Below are 19602 nucleotides of genomic sequence, written 5' to 3'. Positions count from 1 at the left end.
CCAAAAGTAATACCTACAGTTATTTGTACATTTTGGTATTTGTATTTGCGTATTTGATATATTTGATAAACAATCACCATGTGCAAATAGCATGTTTGACAAAATATTTGCCTTATTTGTCTATTTACTGTACTGCCTAAGTATGTGAGGGCCGAGCTTTAATAGTCCGAATAGAACCCGATTGAAAATTTATAAAGATAAAATTGCAATCTTGGTATAATGTGGTCATACTTCAAAAACGCTTTTATCACATGAAATAGACATAAAAATAATACGAACTCATCATCATCATCAAATTTAAGTTATACTCTCGTCTGTGGAGCATTTTTCAGTCATCTCTCTTATAAGCCAGCTCCTTGACCGCCTTATATGACACGACACCGGTCTTTTCCTTTATTTGGTCTTTGCAACTGCGCCTAGGTCGACCTCTTCCCTTCTTCCCCTCGATCCCTTAAAATGATCTTACTGAAGTTGTCTTGACGTATCAAATGTCTAATCATTTTTCCGCGTATACTCTATTGTATTCAGAATCGTTCTTTTCTCGTTTACCATTTTCAATACTTCCTAATCCCATTGGTTTTCTTTTCTATTCAACTTATGCCCTTCATTCATCTCCAGCACCACAGATTACGTACTATGTAATTTTATAATTTTCCTATTTTTAAACATACAAAAGGTTTTGTAGACCTTTAAACCTCTGTGCTGAAAAGTTGTCATTATTCAGATGGGACTTTTATTACATCAAGGGTGCGAAATATTCCAATGGTTCCGCCTTTTCCTAGTAATTATTCAATTATATGTACCCAGTCTGTGTTAAATTTTCATGATATTACGTTTTACATCGGTCTGATGAAAAATAAATCTTGTTTCGGCATCATAAGTAACAAAATTGAATCAAAAACGTATATTATATACTAAACGTGCCTTCTAAATAATTTTCAACTTCAGTGATGTTAAACTAAGATTCATCTGATGATTAAGTCTAGCTCGAACTTAGACACGTGGGAGTCAATGCGTGGCGGAGAATTGGAGATTTGTCTGGTTGATGGTTTTTCAGAACTTTAAATCGCAAAGATCTGAGGGTCACTGCTACTGCGCCCGTCACCCTGCGGCATAAGTTGACAAGTCGCGTGTGCCTGTAATTTCACCAATGGTCATAACTCCAGAGTCTTGTAGGCAGGAGTCCTCTGCCTGTCATGTATAAAAAAAAGAAGACCGTGCTGTAAGTGATCGAGAACGAAAGTTCATATTGACGGTATTGAATTTAATACATTATTTAGTGTTTTTTTTCTCACATTTTGGATATTTAGTGTTAAATAAATTGAAAAAAATATTTTGACATTATCTATTCACTGCACTTCATTACACACATACATCTTTTAGTTTTACACATAGTACAAACAAATGTACTTTTTTTATGCATGTAAAAGTTATAAACCAACACGTTCTCATAATTTGTTTTCTTCTGTATAATCTTGTCTGATATGGATAATATAATAAACATAATCGACGCAATTGTGATGACACTGTAGTCATTTAAAAAAAATTGTACCGTACTTACACTGTAGGTAGTTTTAACCTTGTTTTAACCATAAAAACGATAAAAGGCATAAAAATGGTCAGCCCGTCAGAACATTTAGAAGATATTTTTTTTAATTTATCTTTAACTCACAAAAGCAGGTTAATACCGACTACATAAGTGACTGGTGTCCGTGATAGGTTTCCAAAGCCAGTGCTACGGGTAATCGTGTAGTAACGGCTTATTTTAATTTTATTTATGTTATATAATATATAATACGATATATTAGTTTATGCGTATCTAAATTTGGATGAGCGATGTACGGGTTAGTGTTGAGTCATGGAAAAATGTCCATTTTGAAAAAGTGATATTTTTCAGAAAATAATAAATATTTTCCTATACTTTTCCACATTTGGCAGTGGCACCTGTTGAAATTTGAAGATACTAAACTCTATTAAGAGAATTTGTGAAAATAGCGAGCAGGATTTAAAAAATTACAATTAGTAATGCAAAACAATATTATTTTATAATTCGTGCTAAATAAAACATTAAAAGAATATAATATCAGTCTTCGAATCATATTTTTCTAATTTTTCAAATAATTTTCTTGAAAAATGTCCACTATTTGAAACTTTTCTAAATTTTGTTGCCCGCCCCAAGAAATCCGGGGGTAATAATAGGTCGACAGTACATTTATGAAAATGTAATTTATGTTAAGGTCTACCACTGTTTTTCAGAAAAAAATGGCTATATTATGCAAGGAATAACATAAACTAACTAGGTATTCTTGGACAGGCTTTTTTTAGTTTTTATAAAGTGACAGGGCAATTTTTTTTTGCACAAAATGTAAGTGCACGTTTGAACTCCAATTCACCTGATGGAAAGTGACGATGAGGTCGACGATGGAGCATGCAACCTAAATAATGCCTATTCACTCTCGTCTTGAAAAGGTCCAAGTTATAACGTTCGGGGAACAAGTCTGCAGGCAGGGAATTCCATTCCATAGTCGTATATGTATGTGATGTATAACGCTTCTTTAATAAGACTCCGCTTGACATTCAAAGTTTGCCATATTTAGGAGGTTTAAACAATAGTAAAACAAAAACGTTATAAGACTAAGACTAAATACAATTCTTCGTTTAGCTCTGCAGGTAATCTTAATCTAAAATGATGTTCGAAATAAATATTGAAAATGACAAATGTATTTTTCAATTGTATATTTACAAAGAGCAACTCCTAGAGTTTCTTGCTCATTCTTCTCAGGGGTATCTGCCTTACGAGTTAGCCGTAAAGCTTAATCAATATGATGATTTCAAGTGTATTTTGCTGACCCATGCCTATGGTATGAAATAAAGATGATTTTGAATTTTGTCCGGATTCTACTAGCACCTACCCACAAACTACAACTGCGTAGAATGAGTACTAATGTTCATAGTTATTTCTATTTTATTTATTTTAAGTTTCATAGTATTGGTTCTCCATACAAACTCTCATCCCCTATTCCACCCCCTTTAAGATTTATTTCTGTGGTAAAATTTGTAGATTTATTTCTTTTCCTATCTCCCATCTATCCTATACCAAAATTCATCAAAATTGGTTCAGTGGTTTAGGCATGGAAACGGTACTTTACATAAACGTGTAGACAGCAACAGCTCTCCGAGTAGGAAAGATTACTTAGGTTAGGTTTAAAGTTTTAATGTTTATCAAACTTACGCTGAATACCTTCTACTCGGTTTATGTATTCCATATAACATGGAGACCATATGGGGCTTGCATACTCAAGGATGCTACTCATACCAAAATTACTTAACGAATTACCTACAGATTTAAGACTGCAATTCCAAACTACAAAGTTTAATAATAGGTTAAAGATCTTTTATAGAAAGAAAAAAAATCAACCTGTATACGATCAAACGTGTTGTGAGGGGCAGGCGATTGCGAGAATCGAAGATGGTACTGTGAAATAACATCCATCTCGCTCGCTCTCGCTTTTCTGAATTCGGTCTCTTTTATTTATGCTGGTGGTTATTTGTATCTACCTTCAACTACTTTTAGGTATAAATTGTGTATTATTATTAATATTGTTTAATATTTCTTATCTATTTTTAGAGTCATTTCATGTTTTTGTATTAAATGTAAATGTAAGTGTTTAGTGTTTAGTTTAGTATTAGATTTGTTATCCAACGTCAAATTTGTCAGACGTGACACACCTTTAAACCCCTCAAGGGTTTCAGTGTCGTATAAACGAATATAAAAATGTATATAAGTTAATAAATAAATAAAATAGTAATTCCACGAACTTTTGAAAAAAAAAAAAAAAAAAAAAAAACGTACGTACGCGAAATAGACCACCTTAAAAGTTAAGGGTCATTTAAATGGAATACAAGTTCTAATTACAGAACCTAACTTACGGTAAGATTTCTGTACGATACAATCTACATGAACAGATAAAAGCATTTTTGCATCAAAGAATACACCCAGATCACGCACCAAGCCTACCCTCTTGATTGTAACCCCATTTAAGTTATAACAAAATATAATAGGATTCCTCTTACGAGTGAAGCTAAAAGCTTGACATTTGGCTACACTAACTGTAATTTTGTTTAGTAAATAATATTGTTGAAGCGAATCTAAATCTTGTTGTAACGATATACAGTCAGCCCTACTGCGAATGTTCATGTAAACTTTTTTATCATCAGCATACATAATATGTTTAGAACTTTAATATAGTCAGTAATATCAAAAATGTACGCATTATAAAATAAAGTTGCAAGATGAGATCCCTGAGGAATCCCAGAAGGTACCATGATGTAGTCTGACTATCCACCAATCACAACTAACTGAGAGCGATTTGACAAGTATGAGCGGATCCAACGAAGTAAATCGCCATATATCCCTAGAGCTTGCAGCTTACAAAGTAGAATGATCAACGCGATCGAACGCTTTCTCAAAATCAGTATAAATAACATCGACTTGTCCACCACCCTCCATTTCAGTTAACACATAGTTTGAAAAAAGCGCCAAATTAGATACTGTTGAGCGCCCCTTAATAAACCCATGCTGAGTATGCGGAATGACACGGGAAATCAATGGATAAATCTGAGTGTAAATTAATTTTTCAAAAACTTTACTAATACAATTTAGTATAGAGATTGGACGATAATTATCAATTCGTGAGCGTGAACCTTTTTATGAATGGGGATGATTTGTGCTTTTTTCCATATAGGTACTAGGAAAAACGCAATCCTTAAGGGAATGGCGAAATAAAAGAGAAATAGGCAAGGCAAGACTTTCAGCACATGAAGATAAGAAAAAGGGCGGAACCCCATCAACACCTGCACCCTTACTCTTATCAAGTGCGCATAAAATTTTGTATACAATTTTTTCATTTACTTCTAAGCATGACATATAGTAATTTAGATTTTTTTATATAGGTACGACAGTGCAGGAATTTACAAGGTTGTTACTTTTGTAATTATTTATTCCCACAAACATGCTTTAGTAGCAGTAGAGCTCCTTGTGAAAGTGTTCGTCCAGGTAAGTACTGCTACCTTACCTATTTCTGCCGCCAAGCAGTAATCTCAGCATTACTGCGTTCCGGTTTTGAAGGGTAAGGGTGCTGGTAAAATTACAGGCACACATGACTTGTCAATTTATGTCTCAGGGTGACGGGCGCAGTGGCAGTGCCCCTCAGATCTTTGCGATTTAAAGCTCTGAGTGGCACTGCAACTGGTCAGGCGTGTCGCTTGGCACCAAGTGCACGACTTGTTCGTCCCGTCTGTTGGTACCTTAAAAAAAAAGAAAAATTAACACAATGCCAAAGAATGTCGAAATCGTTAAACAAACAGAACAAAAAGTAAATGAAACTATTTTGAAAAATAGTTTCATTTCCTATGTGTAACAATCGCGAAAACCTAAGAACTCAATAAAAAGTAAATGGTTGAATTCTTTCATGAAATTGTTAACAGAAATTATTTTAAGTTAACTCTGACGCCTAGTCATACTATAAAAAAAATACTAATCTGAACTACATGGCAATTCGTAACAAAAGTTAACGCAACTAAACAAGATGCTAAAATGTTCAAAGGTGACCCCCTCTCTCAGATATAATCAACGCCTGAATAAGAGCAAATAATTGACAAAAAATGTAATAATTGGTGCCATCTGTTGGCCTTTACGAATAATATGACAATCGCATTGCGAGTTCGATTGCGGAAATATTATATCTTTTCCTTGAAACCGAATAAATCGAATTCATTCCCTGATTTGCCACCCTTAGTGGTGGAGTATAATCTAATATATATAATTTTAAATTTTAATGGGATCATTACTGAGGAACCCCTTTTTTGTTTGCTATATTATAAAAACAACAAAAAGAATCGAAATCGGTTAACAAATGTCGGAGCAATCGCGTAACATATACGCATAACCTTTCTAATTTTTTTTAAGTCGGTTAAAATTTGTCTAAATTATTTTCTTGCGTTCACACAGGGTCAAGAACACGTCAAGCGTCAACTTAAGACTTAAATGCAACTGTATGCGCCTTACGTTAAGAACGGTCCAAAGTACGTACAAACGTGTCAAGAGCACATCAAGCTTGACACTTTTCGTAACCATTCTCAACTTTTTTTATTGTTTGGACCATTCTTATCAGGGCGGCATAGAGTTGGATTTAAATCTTAAGTGTCAAGCTTGACGTGCTCTTGACCCTGTACTTCATTCTTAGACAATTTCCTTTTTTTCCATTCTCTAAGACTTCATTCCTTTATATTTTGTCCACCTGTATGGTGCTTGATGTTCGCCAATGTTCGCGAATAAAATTTTTTTTAATGATTTTTTTTTTCTGGCTCTGGGTACTGTGTACTTTGACCCATTAAATTGCTTAATTTACTATATCGCCGCCAGCCAAAGCAAACCTAACTTATTACCTTTTACATTTCATTTCGCACATATTTGTAAATATGTACGAAATCAAATGCATGTAGATTCAGTTAAAATAAAAACCTTATTATAGGCTTAGAAAGTTTTAATGCTTCCGTAAAGGTTTGTTGGTAGCTTTGAGGATGGAAAAAAGTTTCCATAGTCTAAGGTTGGTAGTCAAAAGTCTAATAGTTTATGAAAATAGAAAGTAAAAAAATATTGGCAACCCTAAACGCGGACAAAAATTTAAAAACAAACAATGTTACAAAAAAATCTTTTTCATCGTGTTTTGCTTTGTTAAGCTGCTCTTTTTCATAAAACATTTAAAGTTTAAATTGAGTCGCTTGATAATTAAGCACTAAATCTGCCGTATTAAACAACCGTATTTTGGACAATTTCTAAAATGGCAGATTGGGATGATGAGTGGCAAGAAGATCAGGTGGTGGTGACACCGGCACCGCGGCCTCCGCAAAACACGCGGGTGTACCGGCCGAATCCCGGAGGATCCCGTGATAATCGTGGCTACAGTGATCGCTCTAACTGGCGCGAGACTCGAGGCAATGATAATCGCTCTACTAACTGGCGAGATCAAAGCGACAGGAACAATCCAGGATTCAGGAACCAAGGTTCAAGAGATCAAGGCTTCAGAGACCAAGGGTTTAGAGACCAGGGTTCCAGAGACCAAGGTTTCAGAGACCAAGGCTTCAGAAACCGGCGCAACATTCCAGAAGGTAACAAAAAAACTATTACCGTACCTTCCCATAAAGTCGGCCGTATTATCGGTAAAGGAGGTTCAAAGATACGCGACCTTGAGTACGAGTCTGAGGCTAAAATACAAATTGGCGATTCTAATGGAGCTTTAACCAATATCACTTTGCTTGGTGAAGATGCTTCTATTGCTAAGGTTGAGGACATGATAAATAGTCTTCTTGAGGATTATAAACCAGCTGTACCCAAGGTAAACTCTTGCACTGCAGACAACAACACATCTGATGATTTTTTTAAAAGTAATGAAGCTGGTGTCGAAGTAATTGATTGGGACAAACTCAATGCTCATTATGAAGAACAGCAGAAGATTAGGTATGAACAATTACCTCCTATCATCAAGGATTTCTATAAAGAAGACCCTCAAGTTGCTGCAATGAGTCCAAAAGAGGTAAAACACTGGCGCCTTACCAACAATGATATTCAAGTGAAACGGACTTTTGATGACAAACCTGGTCTGAAACCCATCCCTAATCCTGTGGTTACTTTTGATCAAGCATTCCAACATTTTCCGGAAATTCTTGAGGAAATTCGTAAGCAAGGCTTTGAAAGACCTTCACCAATTCAGAGTCAGGCTTGGCCTATCCTTTTGAGAGGTGAAGATATGATTGGTATTGCTCAAACTGGTACAGGTAAAACTTTGGCTTTCCTGCTACCAGCATTAATTCATATTGATGGTCAGACCGTACCCAGAGACCAGAGAGATGGTCCAACTGTACTCATTTTAGCTCCAACTAGAGAACTTGCTCTGCAGATTGAGAAGGAAGTCTCTAAGTATAAATATAAAAACATCAAATCAGTTTGTCTGTATGGAGGTGGTGACCGTAAAGAACAGATAAAAGTCGTAGCAAAGGGAGTTGACATTGTGATTGCTACGCCTGGAAGGTTGAATGATTTGATAGTGACTGGTCATTTGAATATTATCAACTTTTCGTATATTGTTCTTGACGAAGCAGATAGAATGTTAGACATGGGATTCGAACCTCAGATAAGGAAGTCTCTTTTCGATGTAAGACCTGACAAACAAGTTGTTATGACGTCTGCAACATGGCCAAACGGTGTGCGCCGCCTTGCTGAGTCTTACATGAAAGATCCAATTCAAGTTAATGTTGGCTCATTAGACTTGGCTGCAGTACACACTGTTACTCAGCAGATTTCTTTTGTTGATGAGGATGACAAAGAGGAAGCTCTGTATGAATTTATACGCAACATGGAATCATCTGACAAAGTTATCATTTTCTGTGGCAAAAAGGCTACTGCTACTCACATTACAACAGAACTGGCAATGAGGGGGATTGAGGCCCAATCCTTACACGGTGATAGAGACCAGAGTGACCGGGAAGCCGCTTTGTCAGAGATGGTTGAAGGTACTGTTAATATTCTGGTTGCAACTGACGTTGCATCGCGTGGTATTGATATTAAGGATTTGACACATGTGGTGAATTTGGATTTCCCACGGCACATTGAAGAGTATGTACATAGGGTTGGACGAACTGGACGTGCTGGGAGGACAGGCGTATCACTGTCATTTATTTCCAGAAAGGATTGGGGGCATGCTCGAGAATTAATAAAAATTTTGGAAGAGGCAAATCAGGAAGTGCCAGATGAGTTGCAACAAATGGCTGAACGGTTTGAAGCTATGAAGTTGAGGCGAGATAAGGAAGGTGGAGGCAATAGAGGGAGGGGTGGCAGGGGCGGGAGAGGAGGGGGTAGAGACCGTGGCGACAGATTTATGTTCTAATAACTTAAATGTAGAGGAGTTTAGTATCTACCATAGAAGTAAGTTTTTGTTATGTCACTGCATGTCTAATCTAAAAAATTATGACGAAATGTTTTTATACCATTTTTTATATTTAGTCATGCATTTTTGTTTTATAAAGATCTGTTATAGATGCTAGATGCAAAGCTTAGCATTTGTATATAAGTTATTTATGAATACTTAAAGCAGAAGCTCCTATTTTTAAGCATTCTTGTGTGTACCTCACACTAGTATTGTAGAGATAGTAACAAAGAATGAATTGTCTGGTATAAATGATAATACATTTTCTATTATGTGCAGAAATATTTATCTCTTAAAGACTGATAGTAGACTGACAGTTCTATACTTGGGGCACCTTGTGTTTTCTATACTATTCTATGGGAAGTAAATGATATTGCATAGAGCCGTATAGAAAATGCAACAGGCTCGGTGTTTAGAGGTATAACTTATTAGGTAACATTAACATGCCGCCTATGCTAGTATTCACTACACCCCTTATTCTAGCGAATCATTGGGTAGACTTCATCAAATGCCAGTGTCGTCATTAATGTCTTGTGTCTCACTTGTTGAAGTGCACAATGTCAATCGGTTCACCTCAACGCTGAGGGATGTGATTTAAAAGATGACTTTTTGGTTGCTAGCTAATACTGCAAGGGTTTATAAGTGTCAATAATGTGCCAGACAAGCACACCATTACCTGGTCTCAAACCATATAATACCCCAGTGCTTTAAGTACCAGAGCAATGGAATCCACTCTGGGGCATTACCCAAAACACACTGACCAAACTACAAGAACCATGTAGTGTCTTTCCATTTTGTTTAATTTTCGCTTTTATAAGCCTTCAATTACCAATATAAAATGGTATATTAGTATATTATCTAACAATTAACTAGATTTGAAGTGTTAATGATATTGACTCTATTTCTCAGTATTTTGCCCGAGTAGTAGGGCTAGTACGACAGGGACTTGTGTAAGATACTGCTTGCCCTGCAGGTGGACCTATAAGCGAAAGCATAATTACTCATGTCAAAAAATCTTATTTCTCATTATTAAAAGTGATTATTTCAAATTGTACTTCTTTATTTTAGAAACCAGTAGCTTAGAATCTATAATATATCATACTAAGTTTATCACAATCACAATTTTAAGATAGTAACAATACAAGAAAGTATAGCAAAACAAATAACTTCAAATTACACACTTAGGTGCCTATTTATTAAAAACATTTTGTTAGGTTTTAAATTTTTTTTAACTTATGGTTTTGGTATAAACTTCAGATCCCATTGACAACACAAACTGTAAAAGCAAATAGGCAAACATACACATAATTACTAGAAACAAGCTTCCTCATTTACCTTAATAAGTCTAACTTAACACTAATGAAAATGTATCCTTCCTTCTAATAGACAAATAAAAATCTAATTTGTCCCAGTAGAACCGAATCCTCCTTCAGCCCTTTTAGTCTCAGACAAATCAGCCACCTCTAAAAGGTCAGGGTAGTAGATCTTTTCACAAATGAGTTGGGCAATTCGATCACCTTTTTTTACTGTGAACTCCTGATTAGAGTGGTTAAATAGCACTACTCCAACATTGCCACGGTAGTCTTCATCTATTACTCCAGCTGAGGACAGAAAATTGCAGAATTTACTGTTTAGCATTCATAATATTTTCTACATTTATGACGAGATTCAGGTGACGAAAAGAACAGGACAATAAATTCTTCATAGTGTACAAAAGTTGCAAAGTGATTATTCATACTGACAAACAATTCTGACAGACGGGAAAATTTTCTGTTTTAGAGGTTAGAAACGATGTATACCCACCTCCAACATCAATGAAGTTTTTTACAGCCAAACCCGACCGCGGCGCCACGCGACCATAGCACCCTGATGGTAGCTCAATCTGAAGGTCTGTCTTTACCAGTTCCTTGCCGCGAGCAGGCACTACGTAGTCGTAGGCGCTAGAACAAGAAAGTGGATTTACAATTTATATATAATTTTACACAAATTAGGCTTCATATATATTATAATTAATTATATATATAGTAAATAGCTGCGATATAAAGTAAAAATTACCTTTTTAGGTCGAAACCGGCTGCCTTCTCGGAACCCTTAACAGGTGGAAAAGCATGCTCGCTCAGACGCGTGAATTTCAACGTAGGACGAATTTCAGACGGCATTTTACTTAAATTTCTGAAAAAAAGGTTCGATAACTGGGAAATCAGGGTGATAATTTTTAATTTCGTTGTGAAGTACGTTTCAAAGTCTCGAACCTGCTGCAAAAAGGCGCGTAATTAAACGTCACTGTCAAACACTCGAACGGTGCTACTATAATTTTACGTAAAGAAGCAAAACAAAAATTTTTAGCCACCATGTCGGAAAATAGCTGATATTGTATCAAATGAGAAAAATTAACGATTTTTTACAACGATATGTTATGTATGTGATTGTTTACTTATTAATCAATGACTTTAAGTTACATATAAAATCAGACTAAAATGTTTGCCCGTGTAAAATCAAGTTTCAAAGGGGGCATTCATTATCCTGCATTGCAGTCCGCTTTGCTATCCGCCGCGTCATGCAGGATTATAAATGTAGTCGCAGCTGCAAGCCATCCAGCAATCCTGCAATGCTTCCTGTGAGACTCCATACGTGGGGTATGTACAGAATAGTGTGTGAGCAGCATCGAGAATATAACCAGAAATAGAGACAAAATAAGGGCCATATATTCCTGGTACTACTCTCGGTATATACTCTCGTTTGCACTGAAATATAGACAGACCAACTACTGACCTGTGTGTATGTCTCCGTATACTCCAAAAAATATTCTGTATTTATTGTAATAAAGATAATATCTCTAACAATGCCGTGCTGTTCTATTCGGTGGTATGGGAAAAACAGCAAAACATTACAAAACAAACGGAATCACATTTCATCGGTAATTAAATATTAAATATGTAATTTTGCAGTTTTCGTCCATAATAGCAAAGCTCAAGTTAACTGGTCGATTTGAAGTGAAACAGTTGACGACACCCGTCAATGTTTCGAACTCGGGCTAGCCAATGGGAGCGCAGTTATCACAGTAATGATATGGCAGTCATTGACTTACAATGGCAGTATAGTTTTTAAACAAATTAAGTCACATTTCGTCTCTATTTCTGGTTATATACTCGATGGTGAATAGTCTTCTGCCTGCGCGGTGTACTGCCATGCAGGTAGTGAATGGACCGTCTTGCAGAAAAACAAGATTTAAAAGCGATTTAAAATGATTGGACAACACAGACTTATATTTATAAGTCTGTGTTGGACAACAGCGAAAAAAAATTTTTATTGGCTCCGTCGTTTTCGTTCAGTAACTTTCTCTTTTGATTTGACAGATACAAAAAAATCCATCAAATCAAAACGCCATCGCCATGGCAGTCTAATAATTTTTTGTTTGTTTCTGAAAATAGTATTTTCAGGAAAAATTAAATACTTTTTCCACTGATTTTGGCAGTTGAAAATATTAATTATGGTCTAGTCCGGTGTGCACCGATTCACAATGGATACAAATTTTCCTAGACAAGGTTCAGAGTCCCGAGACTCAGACGAACCTGTACCACCGGGGACTTCTTCATCCGAATTATTACAGGTGAGTTTAATTTGGTTATTATTAGTTTACTTTGAGAATAATTTAAAGAATTATATGTTAGGTTATGTGTTCCTGTGAATTACGATATTCGTTGCATGTCCTATTAATGATGCACAATGACAATGCATCATAGGCTATTATATTATATTGAATTATTGTCTAAGCTTACATTATAGCTGGATTGTCTGAAGGATGTTATATGTATGTAGGGAGTTAACACCAAAATGAGAGGTGATAGATATGAATGCAACATGAAAAATACTGCACAAACTTCTAATAATGAGATTAGGCTGTTTGACAGATTACCTTGAATTAGTTTTAAAAGTATGTTATAAATTAAAATGACGTTATTTCACATGAAATAGAATACACACAAAAGAAATGCAAATTAATGATAAGAAAAATTTATAAGAATTGGGTAATTGTTGCGTTAGGCAGATTTATTTCCGTGCTGTCATGTGATGCGAAATAGTACACCAAGTGGGTGCGATTCGTAATATATAACAACAAATGACATATTTTTAGTCAATATAATGCTCAACAGATATAATTAATTTGTGGTATACAGACATTTGACATATTCTTGCATGGTATAGAGGTCACTGGGTATAATAGATGATTGATATAACTACTTTCAATCTAATATACTGATGGCACATGTTCATTTTATATAAACACTTCAGATATAACATTCACTGAGTATAATGTTGATTGTGTATGTGTGAAAAAGTGGTGTTTAGGTGCAATGGTGAATAAACCTAATTTGTTTACATTTGCTAGTTGGTTCGACATCCTCCTCTGGGTTTAGGTTAGGTTAGTATATGACAAAGCTCCCAGAATTGAATTTGTTTGCATTTGCTAGTTTGTTCGACCTCCTCCTTTAGGTTTAGGTTAGGGTAGTATATGACATAGCTGCCAGAATCAAATTAGTTTACATTTGTTAGTTGTTAGTTGGTTCGACATCCTTCTGTTGGTTTAGGTTAGGTTAGTATATGACAAAGCTGCCAGAATTGAATTTGTTTGCATTTGCTAGTTGGTTCAACCTCCTCCTGTGGGTTTAGGTTAGGTCAGTATATGACAAAGCTGCCAGAATCTAATTTGTTTGCATTTGCTAGTTGGTTCCACCTCCTCCTGTGGGCTTAGGTTAGGTTAGTATATCACAAAGCTGCCGGAATCGAATTTGTTTGCATTTGCTAGTTGGTTCCACCTCCTCCTGTGGGTTTAGGTTAGGTTAGTATATGTAATTAAATATTCTGCTTAAAATTTTAATAAATATATTTTATAACACAAATAGTACTTAAAGCTATACAAAAACAATTATATTTTGCGATTGTACATTTAATGGAATAAAAAAAAAATCTTATCAACATACTGTAGGGCGCTTCAACTATTCGTAAAATGAATTGAAATATTGTGTTATATTATTTAATACATTATACTGGTAGTACTTATACCATTTGTTTATTATGTCACTTAATCATTATATCTAACGTTTGTTTTACTGAAGGTTTGTTATACACATTGAAATTATGCCTTTCGTTGTTATACCTTTTGTTGATTATATACAGTGGGTGATTATATCTTCACAAATTATATCAAATGTTATTATACCAAGTAAAAATAGATTATATTTCTTGTTATATCTTCCATTACGCACCCACACCAAGTACCAACCATTTTTAAGGTTTGCTGGTTCATTCCGTAGCTCAGTTAGCACAGTGTCTGCCACGGCATGTTGAACACGCTGGTTCGAGTTCAGCCAGATCAAATGAATTTTTCTTAGTGTTGATCTTACTATTATATTAATAATTATAACAAGCTAGTGGACCAATTTCACATAAAATAATTGAATTGATATGGGTAAAACATTGTGATATTTAATAAACTTAACATAACATAAACATGGTTCACGTTTCCAGATCCCCAAAATGGCGAGCTACTCCCCAGTTCAGACTAAGGTTTCGGCTAAGGGTGTGGAGAATGCAAAGAAAAGGCTCCGAGCATTCTCAATACAGAAGAAAGCTCCTTTGGTTCCAGTTCAATTGGCTAAACCGGTTAGCACAGGAAGTTAGTATTTAAGCTTAATTCTCAATCATTAGATTTTAATTAGATTGGTCAATCTCTGCTTTTCTATGACTTTGCTTAACTATGATTTCATCATAGTTAAGCAATCTACTTATAATTTAATTCGAAATGTGAATTAAGTTATAAGAGCAATTTGTGGTGGATGCCGACTGAATATCTAACTTCATGAAGGAGGAGCTTTGGCTGAAGGGTGTCATATATTGGTGATTCTGAGACAGGTTACTTGACACCTGATTGAAACCAATCTGTAAGATGAGACTTGTGCCTCAGAGTGGTACCTACAGTGGAACATAGTATAGGCATGTAATACCTATTTTTGACCTCAAGCTGTAATGCTCACATTACTGCGCTCCAGTTTTGAAGGGTAAGGGTGCTGGTGGAATTACAGGCACATGGTACTTATCAGCTTATCTCTTAGGGTGACGATTGCAGTGGCAGTGCCCTTCAGATAGTAGCTGTAGCGTGTGTAGATTACCATCAGAAGCACAACATGTTTGTTCCATTACTTGATATTATTAAAAAAAATTGTGTTTTAAAGTTTAGGCGTGTCGTTTACCACCAGGCGCACGACTTGTTCGTCCCGTTACTTGGTACGAGAGTGCATTGAAAAGTTCGCGGCCTAACCAAGAAAACAAAATTAAATACTTGCAAAAATATTTTTATTTTTTGACGTGATCTCCATCTAGCTCAATGCATTTCTTCCGCCAGCTTTCCAAAGCTTCTACACCAGTATAAAAAAAAGATTCTTCAAGGTTTTCAAAATAACTATTTAATGCAGTTTTGCCATCTTCCTTATGGACTGAAGAATGCAAAGCAGCATTAAATAGCAAGGAAATTTCTGGCGAATGAAGTATTTTTTAAGTTTGGGAACAGATGAAAGTCCCTAGTTGCTAAACCAGAAGAATAAGCATGTGGGGGCCGAAACCAGAATAAGGAATTTTAACCATGAATTCAAAAGTGTGACCGCGAGTATTATCCTGATGAAACTTTTGTCCTGAGTAATCCTGCACGTTTCTCTTTAATTTCTTTGCGTAAATGACGCAAAAGGATGCAATAGTATGCTGAGTTAATGATTTCGCCTTTCACTGTGTAGTCTACTATGTGGACACCCTGAATATCCCAATAAAACAGACGCCATCACCTAGCCAGCCTACGAAACTTTTCGCTTTATTTGGGGTCGATTAATCAACACTTCGACTATTGTTTGGGCTGTGGTCTGTAGTGGTGAACCCAGGTTTCATTCATAGCCTCAAATTGGTTCAAAAAATCTTGCATGTCAGCCTCAAACAGTTCGAAAGAGTCACGAGAAATGGTGAGCCGAATTGTGTGTTTGGTCCACTGAAAGCATCCAATGGAGCCACATAGCAGAAACCTCGTAAAATTAAAGTTCGATCGATGACAATGGACATAAAACATAATTATTATTATTTTTATTCAACTTTATGTGCGTTCATACGAGATGCCCATAGTGTCTGTGATCTCCTTATTGATCAGTTTTTGGACTTCAATAACGAGATCACACATTTTTCGAATGTTTTCCTCAGTCGTAGACGCCGTGGGCCGGCTAGTATGGTCTTCTTCAATGCTCTTTCCTACACGTTTCAATTATGCAACTCATTTTTTAAATAGTTGTATGCGTATGTATGTCTGCTCCAGCAGATTCCCATAATGTTGTTTCCATGTTACTGTGGATCTCTACCAATGTTAATATCTTTTTAAACAAGTATTTGATGACCGTACATTGTTCAATTTTCTTTATTTTTGAAAATCGCTATACTTGGTTTCACTAAACTCCAATAAAATTTTGCACAGTGACAATCAATGAATATACGAATTAAAGAGAATAATATGAAAAAAAAAACTACTTCCATGTGAGGGCGCGAACTTTTCAATCCATCCTCGTATCATAAAAATAAAGTTAAATATAGTGAGGTTTCACATTGGCAGTGAATTTCTCTTGCATTGATTTTAAGCACAAAATCTGCGAACCCTATTTATTGTAGCCCATCTAAATTTCTTTTAATTTTTAATTGCATTGTCCTTATTGCAGATGCTACAGTTCTCATTGGCAAGTTGAGCAATGTGAAGGTGACACCCAGGCTTCCCCCTCCTGAGGACGAAATGAAGCCTCCCAAGCCGCCCAAACCTGGCACAAGTAAAAAGAATATGCAAGGTAAAGCAGACAACTGATTATACTAATATCGATACCAGTAGGGCTGGCAGAGCGACATAAACCGCGAGATCTTTATGCGAGAATAGCAGTATCTCGCGCTTAATGTCGCTCTCGCGTTAGTCGCACCTTGTCGTGCTAGTCCTACTGCAATTAATACTACGCTAACTCGAATTTTGTCAATTTTATGTCTTTAATGGCAAATTATTCAGTTGATTTAAATTAAATTCAAAATTAGAAAATAATACAAAAAGTAATAAATTAATCATATACAGGGTGGAACGGAACGACCGACAAAGTCAAAAGTATCACGTTAAGAACCTTACATACATGAGTTTTATTTACTTTAAATGTAAAACCAAACCAGTTGAAAAATGTTCATCCAGATTTAAGCTTTTCGCGGTGCAACAACCCTAAGCGAATCAATCGTGTTAGTACATCTACTGCCCCACAGGCCGCGTTCGTGTCATTGGCACTCGCAGAAGAAATAAGTGTTTTCACTTTAATAGGTAATTAAAAAACATTGAACTTACTATAAATTAAACAGATGTTGGATTTGTCCGCGTCCCCTTTACTCTTGCAGATATTCCAGATACATTTCTGGGTGTGACGGTCACACGCCGATGTGGTTTTCCACACAAACACACTAATACACTTTACTTGCTTAACACAAACACTATTTAATAACGCAAACGCAGGCAAAAAACTCTTGAATACTAACATAAAATAATATTAAATTTTAAACTATTACACCTAATTAAAAAAGAGCAAATTTTTTGTCGCTAGAAATAAAAGACACTTTTGATCTCATATAAACGAACAAAGTCACAACTCTGCACAGAGATGCGCGCGGCGGCGGCGTACGCGTCGGATATCGGTGATTATTAAATATCTAAATGTTAATTTTAAAAAGACAATTATGATAAAGAAATAGGTTTCGCAATAATCGTCTTGTCTAGTGTAAGTACCATGAGCAATTCAAAAGTAAAAGTAAGTTAAATGCAGGTCGTTTAATGAATTGTAATAAATAATCAAATTTAGCAATGTGATAATCGTTACTCAAAAATAAGAAAACGAACCGAGGAGGTGGTCTGCAGACCTCCAAGAACCGATTTATTTATTTTTACATTACATTTTTTTAAATTTCAACTACTCAGTTCAAGTTAACAAAAAATTTAGTTTTAAATGTTGATCTCATTAAAATGAACTCTTCGTTGAATAAAAGTATTTCCAAATACATTGAAAAATAGACTAGTACGACAAAAAAACGATCTCCCGATTATGCTACCAAAAACAGATAACAGGTACCAAGTGTGCATCTCTAAGCGGTGAAAAGTGACGTGATTTGCTGCCTTAATTTACTATTTTACGTTAGGGCCGGATTAAGGGTTACGATACTTTTGTAATTTGAGTACTTGACGCATGTTGTAGAACGTGTTTACTTAATTTAGTTGAGTTTATTTAAGTTATTCTTATCTTATGACGCAGACAACACGAGTTGAACTCCTGACAGGGTCATTTAGAAAACTTTACTTTTCTTAAGTTGTTGTAGGTAGTTTATGACAACGCATAGTTTAGAAACAACATGTCTCCCGAAGATTATAATATGACAGGTGCATTTTTTCGGTAAATGTAAATGTTGGGTCGTCAAACACGGAATTTAGGGGTTACTCTCAAAGTAGGTAATACAATAAAATACCCACGCATAATTAATCATCATTTACATGATGATTGATCAAAGAAAGCGACTGACGGGGTGCTGACCAACAATGGAGGTCAACGACCTATTAAATTACAAATATTTTGTCCCTGAGTACCTCCCGGTAGTTGCCTCCAACAACTGTGTGTATGGTTGACAAAACAGACTTTACAAGCAAATCTTTATCATTGAATAACTCAGAAACTATTACACTTAGAGCAAAAAGACTTTTAGTACAATTAAGCACATATTAAAGACTCTTCACAGTTTTCGGATTTGTCGGTCGTTCTGTTCCACTCTGTATTTTATAATCTTTGCTAACTTGTAGTAAAAATGTCATTAATATTTGTTTACAAACTAACATGTTATTAACTGTTAATAGGTATTCAGGCTCATGGAACTGCATAATTTTTGTATTGTATTATTTAGAAACGTAAGAGCTTCGAAGCTGAATGGATTACGGAATAGAGATTTGCAGTAGGGTTAGCACGATAGGGCTCTACTTAGCGCGTGAGCAACATAAAGCGCGAGATACTGCTGTTGTCGCATCGAGATCTCGCGCTTTATGTCGGTCTCGCACAAGTCGCGCCTTATCGTGCTAGCCCTACCGATGTTGTTCCATTTCATTTTAACGAAACTATTATTATGTGATATAATTTTCTCATTCATCACTTCTCTGCTGTAATTAAATGTTTATTTTATCAAATTAGACATATTATGTATTATTCAAGAATAAAATACCATACGCCATTTTGTCATTACGTTTCTGTCAGCTCATAAGCAATTTGTATTTTGTTGACGTAAATGTGAATGTAATATTATGCTATTAACTTACAGAATATACAGATATTCAAAAGAAGACACTTTCCGAAATCGAAAATATGAAGCGCAAAATGGAGTTGGTGGAATTGGGTATTCCGCTCGGCCTAATTTCTCCTCAGGCCACTGAAAAAGCAATGCCTACTAAGGCAATGCCTCCTATTAAGACTTTTTTAGGTATGTTGCTCATTTTTTAAATTTATTACTCCAGCAGTTCTTCTTATAATCATTTTTA

The 19602-nt window shown here is 35.6% G+C and overlaps 3 protein-coding genes across 3 annotated transcripts in view; 2 read left to right on the top strand and 1 right to left on the bottom strand.

The window, feature by feature from the left end:
• The first annotated feature begins 6842 nt into the window (after positions 1-6842).
• Positions 6843-9989, top strand: LOC113228138 (probable ATP-dependent RNA helicase DDX43). The gene has a single exon (XM_026461319.1). It carries the CDS (start codon positions 6843-6845, stop codon positions 8943-8945), a length of 2103 nt encoding a protein of 700 aa, XP_026317104.1. The 3' UTR covers positions 8946-9989.
• Positions 9990-10171: 182 nt separating this feature from the next.
• On the bottom strand, positions 10172-11211 carry LOC113228212 (deoxyuridine 5'-triphosphate nucleotidohydrolase). The gene is made up of 3 exons (XM_026461461.1): positions 11040-11211; positions 10788-10924; positions 10172-10585 (listed from the first exon to the last, which is right to left on the bottom strand). Exons 1-3 carry the CDS (start codon positions 11141-11143, stop codon positions 10383-10385), a joined length of 444 nt encoding a protein of 147 aa, XP_026317246.1. The 5' UTR covers positions 11144-11211; the 3' UTR covers positions 10172-10382.
• A 1160-nt stretch (positions 11212-12371) lies between these two features.
• The window catches only part of LOC113228263 (myb-like protein X), a 34616-nt gene continuing 27385 nt past the window's right edge, over positions 12372-19602 (top strand). Inside the window, exons 1-4 of the mRNA XM_026461529.1 lie at positions 12372-12594; positions 14514-14661; positions 16730-16852; positions 19386-19544. Coding sequence (XP_026317314.1) covers positions 12505-12594; positions 14514-14661; positions 16730-16852; positions 19386-19544 — 520 coding nt within the window. The 5' untranslated portion in view covers positions 12372-12504. The remainder of the gene's footprint in view (positions 12595-14513; positions 14662-16729; positions 16853-19385; positions 19545-19602) is intronic.

Source organism: Hyposmocoma kahamanoa, unplaced genomic scaffold (genome assembly GCF_003589595.1).
Source record: "Hyposmocoma kahamanoa isolate Upper Pololo Valley unplaced genomic scaffold, ASM358959v1 224, whole genome shotgun sequence".
Classification (NCBI taxonomy): Eukaryota; Metazoa; Arthropoda; class Insecta; order Lepidoptera; family Cosmopterigidae; genus Hyposmocoma; species Hyposmocoma kahamanoa.
The sequence above is the reverse complement of the archived record's forward strand: the minus strand, read 5'-3'. Positions and strand labels throughout refer to the sequence as shown.